The 12,697-nt window shown below is 35.6% G+C and overlaps 2 protein-coding genes across 4 annotated transcripts; one reads left to right on the top strand and one right to left on the bottom strand.

Annotated features, from left to right (window-relative positions):
• Positions 1 to 363: 363 nt before the first annotated feature.
• Positions 364 to 12,372, top strand: D12 (YEATS domain containing 2 homolog D12). Of its 3 annotated transcripts, none has more exons than XM_089869833.1 (15): positions 364 to 400; positions 488 to 694; positions 765 to 862; positions 941 to 1,213; positions 1,280 to 1,359; positions 1,416 to 1,577; positions 3,251 to 3,362; positions 3,807 to 3,851; positions 3,916 to 4,436; positions 5,494 to 5,561; positions 5,650 to 5,865; positions 5,960 to 6,261; positions 6,332 to 6,405; positions 7,156 to 10,019; positions 12,002 to 12,372. In XM_089869833.1, exons 2-14 carry the CDS (start codon positions 604 to 606, stop codon positions 7,262 to 7,264), a joined length of 2,151 nt encoding a protein of 716 aa, XP_089725959.1. In that variant the 5' UTR covers positions 364 to 400; positions 488 to 603; the 3' UTR covers positions 7,265 to 10,019; positions 12,002 to 12,372. The 3 variants fall into 3 exon arrangements, with proteins under 3 accessions (XP_089725959.1, XP_089725957.1, XP_089725958.1); XM_089869831.1 differs by having other exon boundaries at positions 381 to 400; positions 469 to 694; XM_089869832.1 differs by lacking the exon at positions 364 to 400 and having other exon boundaries at positions 443 to 694.
• On the bottom strand, positions 7,288 to 9,704 carry Droj2 (DnaJ heat shock protein family (Hsp40) member A4-like). Its single transcript, XM_089869834.1, has 7 exons — positions 9,564 to 9,704; positions 9,196 to 9,331; positions 8,846 to 9,137; positions 8,509 to 8,736; positions 8,070 to 8,300; positions 7,786 to 7,985; positions 7,288 to 7,699 (listed from the first exon to the last, which is right to left on the bottom strand). The coding sequence occupies exons 2-7, from the start codon at positions 9,325 to 9,327 to the stop codon at positions 7,580 to 7,582; spliced, it is 1,203 nt and encodes a 400-aa protein (XP_089725960.1). The 5' UTR covers positions 9,328 to 9,331; positions 9,564 to 9,704; the 3' UTR covers positions 7,288 to 7,579.
• Positions 12,373 to 12,697: the final 325 nt, after the last annotated feature.

The raw sequence follows: 12,697 nt of genomic DNA, 5'->3' as shown, positions 1-12,697 counted from the left end.
TAGTCCCGTTTTTTTTAATTGAATAGCTCGGGCTCTACTGGCCACATGTCCAGTTTAAAAAAATCCTTATTTCCCAGCCTGATTCATTCAATCATAGATTCATTCTCAGGGCCAGAAATAAGAAAAATTTGTAATAGGACATGTGTCCAGTGACCCCCTGTTTGATTTGAAAACTTATAGGACATTGTCCACTGGAGTGTGCAAAAATAGTGTCGCATCTCCATAGTTAAGCTATCAAAGCTTAAAAAAATTTATTGGTCAAACTGTCCAGGCACCCCCTTAGTTTTTAAAAAAATTATGGGTCATTTTAAAATTTTATTGGACAACGTCCAGTGTCCTGTGCTTATTTCCGGCCCTGTCTTGAAGTTCTTGTTGTTGTGTCGTCTGCTTATTATCGACAGTGAGTGTGACATTGAATGTTTCGTTATTTACGTATTATTTTACAGGAAATATTTACATTAATTTCAGCAAATATTTATAATTATAGATTATTTAACTAGTGGTGTAATTAAAATATCTGAAATTTGATTGAAATTGAATCTGTAGAGGATTTAAACTAAACTTTCATATGACATAGCCAAGGCTTAGTGGAATACTGAGGAAATGGAAAAGACATGTGGAGAAAGAGACCCAGATTATGAAGACATTCGTGTAAATCAGCAAGACAATCATTTGTCAGTAATTAAAAACGATGGTAAGTAATTTTTACATATTCACATAAAGTTGATGAAGCCAAGAGTTGCGTTATTATTGTGGTACAATAGCAAAAGAAGCCACAATCAAGAAGATACAATCAGTCATTAACGCACAGTTTGACAAAGAAATTGAAATAAAGGAGGAGGAATTATATTTAATTGAAAAAGTTAGGATTTAAATTAATTAATAATATGAACCAAGAAGTATTAAATTAAACTAAAACTTAAAACAATTATTCTAATAGAACATACAAGAAACACATTATTTATTAGACCATCTTAGAACATGTATAGTTTCAAAGTTTTATCTCGGAGAACAAATAGACTCAAGTCAAACAAGCAATTTAACTGAGCAGGAATCATGGATACACCCAACCACAAAACGTTATTTAGGCAAAGCTCCGTGTGAATCATACACGGAGATCTTGAATCTTGATCACGACTACTCAATGTGTAGAGTTAAAATTGAACCAAAGGAAACTGAACCTGAAATAGAATTAAATAACCAAATTGTTCCTGTAAGAATTAAATTAACAAATTATTAAATTAAACGTAACTATATTAATGAGGCCAAAATTAAACAGAATGAAATAGAAGAAACAATTTTGACCAACACTCAAAAAGTTAAGAAAAACATAACTATCGTAGTTGGAAATATTTCAAAGTAGGAGTTTAAAAAGTGTTTTTTTAAGCACGAATTTAACTAATTATAAACCTCAGATACATTCCACCAATTGAACAATCTCAAAATGATCAAACTACGCACAAATGGATGGTTTACGTTAGATTAAAAAATGAAAAACTCGATGTAAAGAGTATTGTCAAGAAAGTTATAATATTCTTGCATCCAAGTTACAAACCAAATGATTTGGTTGAACTTAGGTAAGAAACAATTAGCTACAAATGTTAATGTGAACCATTAATTTGAAGGAAAACATTTCTATTCATATGAGCTATATAAGGTTAATCATAAGTTTATCATGCCTCTTAAGTATACAAATATGGGTTACAACTGGGCATCTTAGGTAGGCTACTGTGACGCCAGAACTCGTATAGCGCTAAGATCCGAGGAGAGAAAATTTTGAAATTTCTGTCGCGGTGCAGCCACCAAGCGGTCGAGACGATTACTAAATGGGTCACGTGAAAAAAAAATCATCCAATGGGATAAAGGAGATTTTTACGTTTCATATAGGCAGGCGTTGGGGGGGGGGGACGAATTTTACTTGAGCAACCCCAAAATCCCTCTCTCTCTATAGGCAGGCATTGGGGGGAATGAATTTTACTTGAGCAACCCCAAAATCCCTCTCTCTCTATAGGAAGGCATTGGGGGGAATGAATTTTACTTGAGCAACCCCAAAATCCCTCTCTCTCTATACGCGCCAAGCGAGGCGCCGCGTTCGCCACCTAGCGGATTTTAGAAGAACAAATTGGCGGGAAAATGACCGCGTCTTTGAATGAAGCCATAGGCTTGTTGTGTAGTTAGTTGTAGGAATTATTACTGAAATTTCACAGAAAGGGTGAAATTTTAACAGTTTTCGAAATTCTAGAATTCATTGCGTTAAAATAAATGAATGGATTAACGCGCTTAAAGAGAAAAAGTAACTTTTTAGACTATCTTATCCAATCCCAGCACCCAAATTCCCAAATACAGTACAGTTAACCTCAAAAATGTGTCTGTCTAGAATCACTTGCTAGTTAATTTAATTAACTCACAGCCTAAACATATTTATTTAATTCGAACACTTACATAGATGGTAATATCATAAACTTGCTTGGTTACAGAAGTTTCCCTTGTACACTCTCCAGTGACTACGGTATTTCGTTTTTATTACTAGTATCTGTTTACGTTAAAAATATATTCATTTTTTATTAGATTTTAGACTATTCGAAGAGTAGAATCCCTAAAATAATTTTGTAAACCTTCTAATGCTAAAAATCCGACGTATTTTACAATTGTAGCGCTCCCCATCTTTAAATTGCCAATCTAACATTCGCGAATTTCCCGCCAAGAGTTTTCAATTCAATCCGCTAGAGGCGCTGCTTGCTACTTTACCTCTCAATCCTCGGCGCGTATAGGCAGGCATTGGGGGGAACGAATTTTACTTGAGCAACCCCAAAATCCCTCTCTCTCTATAGGCAGGCATTGGGGGGAACGAATTTTACTTAAGCAACCCCAAAATCCTCCTCTCTCTCTCTCTCTCTCTCTCTCTCTCTCTCTCGTGAGATAGAGGCGGTTTCAGTCCTGAAACATTCTAAAAGGGATAAAAGAAACGCTAGGCTAGGCAGCACAATTTTGTATTGAAGTTGAGGTGATAAATGATACGGAGAGAGTATAGGGTTTCATTAAAGTGAGCCAGACAAACACTATTGCCATAGGAGTAGCAGCCATTTCTCTACTTAGAGGCATGATAAACTTATGGGTTTATAAAATGAAGGGTAAAACTGCTACTTTATATGATGATATCTCACTTGAATGGTTTTCTTCAAGTTATTAGCTTCTAATTAAGGTTTTTAAGTACTTTTAACCTTTCAACTTAAATATGTATAATGTTTAGGGACCCACCATTTTATTTATGCCGACGTGGTTGGGGTGAATTTCCTATTAGGATACAAATTCATTTTCAAGATGCTCAAAACAAGCCAGTTGATATAATACATAATTTAAAAGTTAGTTTTATTTTTAAATATCTATCCAGGACTAAAAACCTTGAACAAAATTCCAAGTCACTCAAGTATTCTTTCAAGAAGTGATATCTAGTTTATTAGGGAGAAGGTGTATAAGATGCCTAAGTATTCGCGCGTCATAGTCCCAGTCCTCCTTTCAAAATACAAAGGGGGGACGTAAAAAGAGGCCGGGCTATTTCGCAGCCTCTCCTCAGTCGGAAAATACGTAATTTTCGTCATTCGCGTCGCGCTGACGTGAGTTTTCAAGAACCAATGAGATTCTGGTGGTTATTTAGAGGCGGCGGGGATTAACTCCGGACCTACTATACGTTTGGACTGGAAATAAAGCTAGATTATAAATGTGGCGAATCAATACCTTCTCCCTAGTAAACTAGATATCGCTTCTTGATTCTTTATTAATCAAAAAAAAACTGGTAAATTTCACAGTTGGATCAAACTTTTACTGGTCTTCAAACTATGGGTGGTGAAACTGTTCGTACACTCAAATAAAATCTATCTTTAACTTTGATTTAACTAATCCAATTTAATATTTTAGATTTCAGATGTATCATTATACCTCACTGTAACCGTTCCCAAAAATTCCGCGCCAAAAATCTTACCAATATCAGTTGATAATCAAGAATCAGATTTGATAATTGCTAATAAAACTCCGTCTTCTTCCGCTATTTTAAATGAAACCCAAATTAAACAAGAATTAACTACAACACCCATAGCAACGGAACAGGCCGACATTAAACCCAAACTTGTACCCAATGTCCAAATGCTATTGCCAAGAATTACAGCTCCCGGAGCAGTTTCGCTTCTAAAGAAAAATCCTCAAACGCAACAGACTTACAGAATAGTCATGATTAGACCTAATGCAGACCCAAATCAAATCCGATACATTCTTTATCCCAAGAATAAGCCTATTGCCAAACCCGTTAGTCTCTTAAAGAAATCTGTTATTTCAACACCTTCCAATGTACCGAAACCTAGTGATTCAAATGTGGTGGTTATAACGTGGAAAGCCAAAGAGGCTGAACATAAGAAATTAGTAAAAGAGCGATTTATGCCGAGGTATATTGGGAAAAGGTTTGGGTATTTGCAACAGTTGTGTGCGAGTCCGTTTTTTCAGTTTCCAGTTGAGTCAATTTAAAAAAAAATGCATATTGAGTATTGAGAAGAGTATCAATAATTCTTTCGAGTATAGAGTATTTAGATTGGGTCTAATTTTGTTTTTTTGAGTCCCAAATATTTACTTGTCGAGTATTAATCGAGTAAATTTCTAGAAAATAACGAAGATGTTCAGTTATTTAATACCTAACAAGTTTAAAAGATTGTTAGTGAACAATTAAGTGTTAAACAGGAGGTACTAATGAGCACATCGTCTGCTAAAGTTATTAGCCTTGGATTCGAGTATTTAAGAAGTTAAAAAGCTACTCGAACCTTTCTCGAGTACTTCAATATATTGTTATTGAGGCGAGTACTGGGCTCGATACTCCGAACTTAACGAGTACCCGGCTTGATACTCGAACTTAACGAGTACCCGGCTTGACACTCGAACTTAACGAGTACCCGGCTTGACACTCGAACTTAACGACTACCCGGCTCTATACTCGAACTTAACGACTACCCGGCTTGATACTCGAACTTCACGAGTACCCGGCTCGATACTCGAACTTAACGAGTACCCGGCTCGATACTCGAACTTAACGAGTACCCGGCTTGACACTCGAACTTAACGAGTACCCGGCTTGACACTCGAACTTAACGACTACCCGGCTCTATACTCGAACTTAACGACTACCCGGCTTGATACTCGAACTTAACGAGTACCCGGCTTGATACTCGAACTTAACGAGTACCCGGCTTGATACTCGAACTTAACGAGTACCCGGCTTGATACTCGAACTTAACGAGTACCCGGCTCGATACTCTAACTTAACGAGTACCCGGCTCTATACTCGAACTTAACGAGTACGCGGCTCGATACTCGGACTTAACGAGTACCCGGCTTGATGCTAGAACTTAACGAGTACTCGCACACCACTGAGTGTGTAACGTTAGCAAGCATCCAAACATTAGTATTAAAATAATAAAGATATTGAGCTTAAATTACGATTTTTCTTATTAGATTATCAGATTATGATAGCATGAATGATTTCATGCTTGATTTGGTTAAATATTTTCCATTATGTTATGGTAAAGGAGTTATTTTGTTATTCTCTGAAACCCGCTGTTATTTATTTATAATTGAAATTGAATTAACTTCAATTTTATTATTGTAAAGAAAAACCATATTATCCTTATTGCGCTGAAACTTGGGAGATATTTAACTCGTGGAATGTGGGAAAACAACGCGCGTCTGAATGGTTACGAGCCAGAACGATTGAAAGAGTTATGGATGATATTTTAAAAAATTGCGATAAAGCTTGGGTCAAAGAAGTATGGTCAACGAAAAAAATTCTACAATGGTGCCGGGCAACTAGCTTTATCCCCCCTTTCTGTGAGTTATTCTAGATAAAAAGTCAAAGAGAGGATATCCAGTGTCACTTCTATGTTATCCTTGTTAATCTTCAATTAATTAACCCATTAATTAGATGAGCCCGTTCCTTCAGAGAAATCAGTTATAGTTGAAGAACAGTCTGTTAAGAGATTAGAAGCTCCACTTATAAACGCTGCCGAGATTTTAGCTGAACTTGAAGAAAAAATGTCAAAAGACGTTGAAACTCAGGAAGATGATAAAGATGATGTGCAAATAATTGATGTTATCAACAATACTGAAGTTAACCCTAACAGGAAGCGACTAAAACCAAGTCACGAAGAGTCCAAGTTAATGAAGGAGTTACTTCTGGATAAATCGATAGAAGAACCAGAAGAAATAAGAGAAATTTATATTGCCGTGAGTTTGGTTCTTTGATCTCGTTTTATGTCATTTAACATTGATTTGACTGGTTTTTTTTTGCATCTAGGTTTGTAAAGAATTTATGACAGATATAGTTCGCTGTGCCTTATTGAATGCAGCTGAAACACGAACAAGGAAATTGTAAGTTTTGTTTTAAATGAGGAAGAGATCTGAAATAAGAATCTGTTTCAGATCTCTTCAAGTGGTGTGCGAGTCCCGTTTTTTCAGACCGAGTATAGTATCAAAAATTCTTTCCGAGTATTTTTAGAGTATTAAGTTTCAATATGGTTTTAAACTTTTTACCAAGTACTCGAACTTAACGAGTATCCAATAGAGTACTCGAACTTGACGAGTATACAATTACAACCGAGTACGCGAACTTGACGAGTATCCAATCGAATACGCGAACGGAACGAGTATCCAATCGAATACGCGAACGGAACGAGTATCCAATCGAATACGCGAACTTGACGAGTATCCAATCGAAAACGCGAACGTAACGAGTATCCAATCGAATACGCGAACTAAACGAGTATCCAATCGAATACGCGAACGTAACGAGTATCCAATTGAATACGCGAACGTAACGAGTATCCAATTGAATACGCGAACGTAACGAGTATCCAATCGAGTACACAAACTTAACGAGTATCCAATCGAATACGCGAACGCAACGAGTATCCAATCGAGTACCCGAACTTCACGAGTATCTCAATATCGAGTACGCGAACTTCACGAGTATCTCAATATCGAGTACGCGAACTTCACGAGTATCTCAATATCAAGTACCGAGTACTCGCACACAACTGATCTCTTCTTTCTTTAGAAAAGCTACAGGTCTTAAGTCTCTTACCACTTCTAATAATAAATAAATACAACTTCCTCATGCAGATATTCGAATGAGGTAACAATTGACAATGTGTACCAAGCAATTGTAACCCAACCCAAATTTGACATTTTAACAAATAAGCATTTAGGAATTGAACATGAAAATGATTAAAAACAACTTTTAAGCCATAGAAATTTTGGTTTTATTAATTTTATTTTTTTCTCAACTAGATTTTGGGAAAAAAAAAAGAAAATTTAGTTTTACATATAAATATTTCATTGCAAATTTTAGCATAATGGAAGAAATGGAACTAAAGTGCGTGTTGTCACAAGGTTAACATGATTCAAGGTAAAAAAACAAAAAACAATGAACTCTTTCTTTAGTTTAAATTTAAATCCTACTCGAATATTAATTATTAAATACTGAATTTTAAGTTTGGATATAATTTTTTTTCGGTTTTATTTTTCTAAAAATTGGGTTTTTTGCTTAATGAGTTTGACATTGAACTCCTCCACGTTGTCCATGCATATCTTCGTCTTCATCGTAGGCTTGCCTATAATGATGTCTACTACTATGATCACTTGGGTCAATATCTGCCAAAGTAACCTGAATGGAAGCAAGATGAATATGAGATGATTTAGGTAAGTAAACATCCCCGTCACCGAACAAACAAGGTCCCAAGTAATACAAACCTCTTCCGCCTCCATTGGTAATTCCGTTTGGGGTCTTGGTGGCAATAAATCTTCAAGTTTCACTATATTAGTTTGATCCATTTTCTCAGGGAAATTGACAACAAATTCAATGATAAGTCTGCCCTTTTCAAAAGGGTTTTTGTATTGGGGCATTCCCTCGTTACGAATGTATTTGATGGCTCCGTGCTTAATCACTTCCCCTGAAAAGAATAATTTGTTAGTTGTAAACGATTACAAGTTTATGAATAATGAAATTAATTAAATTAAATTAACTCTAGTAGTACCTGGAATAGCGGTTATTAGCAAATTTCTATTATCTAGGGTCTTGATGACCTTTTGGAAACCGCACAAGGCTTCCGTTAGCGTAAGTTCTTGCCTCATAATGAGATCAACACCAGATCGTTTGAAAAGTTCGTGCTCTTTTTCCTCTAGTACAATTATTATATCACCAGCTTCTAAGCCCGGTTCTTGGTTGCCTTCGTTAGCGAATGTTATTTTTTGTCCATCATCCATACCTTATTGTTAAAATAAACAATTATTACTCAAAAGAGTCAAAACCTTCTGAGTGCTGTCAGAAGCGCCGCATGCTGTTTTCCCATAAAGAAAAAAACGGTAACTGTCATAGCCACCCATTGCTAAAGGCAGCACTCGTGACGTTTAACCTTGGATCTGACGTCACAACTGACAGCACTCTATACTGTTGAATCTCTCGGTAATACCTACCTTTGTCAATATGAACTTCCAATAATTTTCGATCACGAATGACCTTTCGTCCTTGACAAGTTTTGCATTTATCTTTGGGATTAATTCGTTCTCCTTGACCCTGACATTCACTACACATGGTTTGAATTTGTTGAACCATTCCTGGCCCCAATTGTTGGATTTTCATTTGCATGCCGACACCTCGGCACGTCGGACAAGTTTCTACAGCCCCTTTTTTACCTCCCCTACCTAAAATAGATTTCACATGAGTTTTAATTAATTTATATTTCAATAATCGTAGTACTTCAATTTCATTATCTTAATTCAATTGCCCATCTAGTAATCAAAATTTTCATACCTTCACATTTGCTACAAATCACGTTCTTTTGAATGGCTAATTTCCTGACACTGCCATTATAGAGCTCTTCTAGCGTAACACCCAACTGATGAACAACGTGCTTTCCCCTTCTTTCCCGGCGCATTCCGCTACTTCCTCCTCCCCCGAAAAACATGTCAAATATGTCCATAGGGGATGAAAAGCCAGGACCACTAGAGGGTCCCTCTTTAATGGCTTGTTCGCCACCTTCATCGTAGATTTTTCTTTTGTCGGGATTTGATAAAACTTCATACGCTTGTGAAATTTGTTTAAACTATAAGACAAGATTTTTAGCATTAAAGTTATAGGTATTTCACTAAAAGGAAACCTACCTTTTCACCCTCAGTTGGGTTTTTATCAGGATGATACTTTAGCGCTAGTTTTCTATAGGCTTTCTTGAGTTCATCAGGAGTAGCGCTTGGTTTTACACACAGTAAATCGTAGTATGTGGTTTCTTTAACCATAATTCTAAGATTTATACAAACAATTTAATTTTGTAAACTAGAAAATTTTAGCATTAAGAATTTTTTTAGGTTTAATTTTTACGCATTTATTAATTAATATTAATAATTTATTAATTTAATACGTGATATAATATTAGGCCTAAAACGTAACCTTTGTGTAGAGAGAGATTGCTTTACATTTTTAGGCCTACAAGTATTGAAAATTTTAAAAAACTATCTATAGTAAAACTGCTTACCACTTTGTGACTGTCTGGGTGGGAAGAACAGATTTATATTTAATAAATAAAGTTCTCGCGAAAATTTTGGTAGGATTTTATACAAAGAGATCCGTAAAACACGTCAAGACTCTAAAATCAAGTACAGTTTTGTTCTCACAATGCACAAGGACTCCGAGTCCCTCCTAATAAGAAAGCACGAGGAATGAACTGAACTCAACGAGTTACGACTTGTGACGGCCGAAGCTTAGCTGTGTTGGAAAATTGTTCCTTCGATAACTTAGTTCCCGAATCCGATGGAAAGTTCCAGAAAACCTTGAACGCCGTAATCCACTGCTTTCACATAAAATTAATTCGTCGTAGTTTTCTTATGGATTCGAAAACGAGGCTGAGAACGACGCGTTTCCATCGAGAGGGGAGGAGCTACGGGGACGTGACGTCAATGGGGGTTGAGCTGACGACTTCGCCAAAATGGAGGTAAGAGATAGAAGGGTGTGACGTCACTAGAAAGTTCATGGTAGCAGACTATAGCGAACTGCGAAAGTGGGGTTTACATTACAACATAATCCACTCGATCCTCTCTGGTAGCAGCATGGATAAAAGAATGCGCGTGAGGAAATTTGTTTTCACGCTATAGGATAGGCAACTCCCTATCTCGAACGACAGTATACACTCTGTATATACTCTGTTACCATATCAGTTGTCAGCACGTGCAAAGCTAGGTCTCAATGTACCTTAGCCTTGTGCGTGCCGTGCTGACAACAGACAAAAAACTTCAGGATCTTCAGGATTTAAAATATCCGCGAGTTTTTTTAGCTCGAGTGCACGCCTGCACGGACCTCTAGGCCTTAGTTTCAGATACATGTGAAATTGCCTGCCTACGTTGTATTATGTTTTTATGCTGTTTTATTGTGTTTTATTCTGTTAAATGTGGTTTTATGCTGTTTTATTGTGTTTTATTCTGTTAAATGTGGTTTTATGCTGTTTTATTGTGTGTTTGTGCTGTTTTATTGTGTTTTCATGCTATTTAATGAGTGTTTATGCTGTTTTATTGTGTTTTCATGCTATTTAATGAGTGTTTATGCTGTTTTATTGTGTTTTATTCTGTTAAATGTGGTTTTATGCTGTTTTATTGTGTGTTTGTGCTGTTTTATTGTGTTTTCATGCTATTTAATGAGTGTTTATGCTGTTTTATTGTGTTTTCATGCTATTTAATGAGTGTTTATGCTGTTTTATTGTGTTTTTATGTTGTTTTATGCTATTGTATTGTGTTTTATGCTGTTTTATTGTGTTCTATGCTGTTTTATTGTGTGTTTAATCTGTTTTATTGTGTGTTTAATCTGTTTTATTGTGATTTATGCTGTTTTATTGTGAGTTATGCTGTTTTATTGTGTTTTATCATGAATCCATATAACTATGAATATACAGCTGCGTTACGCTGTCTAACCTCTCGATAAGGTTTGGGCGGGGCTTAGCGAAAGGAGACAGCAGTCACGTGTCTGCTAGTGTTAGGAGCGGGAGAAGGGAGGGGGAGTCCGGGGGTGTGTAATTTCGAAACGTCATTTCCTCTTGTCTCGTGATTGGCTATTAGAGCCACGCAAAACGCGTCAAAGCTAGGAGGGTAACACCCAAACCAAATCGACATGATAGAAGGGGCTATGATAGAGCTGCATATTCATGGTTTTATGCTGTTCTATTGTGTTTTATGTGTTTTTGAGCTGTTTTATTGTGTTTTGTGCTGTTTTATTGTGTTCAATGCTTTTTTATTGTGTTCTATGCTTTTTTATTGTGTTTTATGCTGTTTTATTTTGTTTTTATGCTGTTTTATTGTGTGTTTAAGCTGTTTTCTTGTGTTTTAAACTTTTATTGTTTTTTTTTGCTTTTTAATTGTGTTTTCATGCTGTTTAATGTGTGTTTATGCTGTTTAATGTGTATTTATGCTGTTTTAATGTGTTTTATGTTGTGTTATTGTGTTTTTATGTCGTTTTATTGTGGTTTATGGTGTTCTTTGCTATTTTATTTTGTTTTATGCTGTCTTATTGTGTTTTATGCTGTTTTATTTTGTTTTATGCTGTTTTATTTTGTTTTATACTCTCTTATTGTGTTTTATGCTTTTTTATTGTGTTTGATGCTGTTTTTTGTGTTTTTTTTTGTGTTTTATGCTGTTTTATTGTGTTTTATGTTGTTTTATTGTGTTTTATGCTGTTTTATTGTGTGTCTAAGCTGTTTTATTGTGTTTGGGCTAAAATATTCGTGGGGAAAACGACGGTCTTCCTCACAGAACTTAGCTTTGCGGTTGGGTAAAAAAGAAGGAGGGGGAGGGTCGAACAGCCCCTTTAACTCCTGATATTTGTTATTGAGTTTCAGTTTAAAATTAAATTGCTAATTAAAGCATTCCAAGTATTAATACTAGTGTTTATGACGATAATGAGTTAAAAATTAACTTTCTAATTTCAAAGAAAAATACAAGCATCTGCTGCATTATGAGCCTATTGACGTCTTCTTCCCAATGCCAAGCAGAGAGGACGGGGCCGACGCCATTCATTTATAAAGGAGGGCTTCTCATATCACACGACGCGAGCAAGGTTCAACGAAATTTACTTTTTGTTTTTATATCTATATACTTTTGTTTATACTTCATAAATGTACTATAGAATAAATAAATTGTTCCTTTTGTTTATACTTTATAAATGTACTATAGAATAAATAAATTGTTCCTTTTGTTTATACTTCATAAATGTACTATAGAATAAATAAATTGTTCCTTTTGTTTATACTTCATAAATGTACTATAGAATAAATAAATTGTTCGTCGATTTAATGAATCTAATTTTTTATTCCTTTTCTTGTCAATAAAGTTACAGGCATATATATGATTTTAAAAGGGATTAATTAGGTTGAAAAGGATTGGGAATATGGGTTAATTAGAGGTTCCCGGTAACCACTTTAGCACTGTTAAAGGCAGCGCGTCGAGGGGCTATTCACTAATGAATATTTTCTTTTATCGCTGGTTTTTATTTACGCTTTAGAAAAGGATAGGGATTCATTGGTGATTTAAAATGGATGGGGATTAATGGTTGCGTCTGGATTACGAGTAATCATCGGGGGGCTACTCACTAAAAACTTGTTAGCGATTTTAAACGGGATTGGGATTG

Source organism: Phalangium opilio, unplaced genomic scaffold, assembly GCF_054372755.1.
Source record: "Phalangium opilio isolate 3A_F unplaced genomic scaffold, DU_Popi_V2 ptg000031l_1, whole genome shotgun sequence".
Classification (NCBI taxonomy): Eukaryota; Metazoa; Arthropoda; class Arachnida; order Opiliones; family Phalangiidae; genus Phalangium; species Phalangium opilio.
This window is presented reverse-complemented; position numbering and strand designations above follow the sequence as displayed.

Excerpts from the sequence above, each read along its gene's own strand:
- D12 (XM_089869833.1), top strand. The coding sequence starts at position 604 with ATGGAAAAGACATGTGGAGAAAGAGACCCAGATTATGAAGACATTCGT. Across the intron at positions 3,852-3,915 it reads AAACTATGGGTGGTGAAACT|ATTTCAGATGTATCATTATA; the intron begins GTTCGTACACTC and ends TTAATATTTTAG. Across the intron at positions 5,562-5,649 it reads ATATTTTCCATTATGTTATG|AAAAACCATATTATCCTTAT; the intron begins GTAAAGGAGTTA and ends ATTATTGTAAAG.
- Droj2 (XM_089869834.1), bottom strand. The coding sequence starts at position 9,327 with ATGGTTAAAGAAACCACATACTACGATTTACTGTGTGTAAAACCAAGC. Across the intron at positions 7,986-8,069 it reads GCTAATAACCGCTATTCCAG|GGGAAGTGATTAAGCACGGA; the intron begins GTACTACTAGAG and ends TATTCTTTTCAG. Across the intron at positions 7,700-7,785 it reads TACCAATGGAGGCGGAAGAG|GTTACTTTGGCAGATATTGA; the intron begins GTTTGTATTACT and ends GCTTCCATTCAG.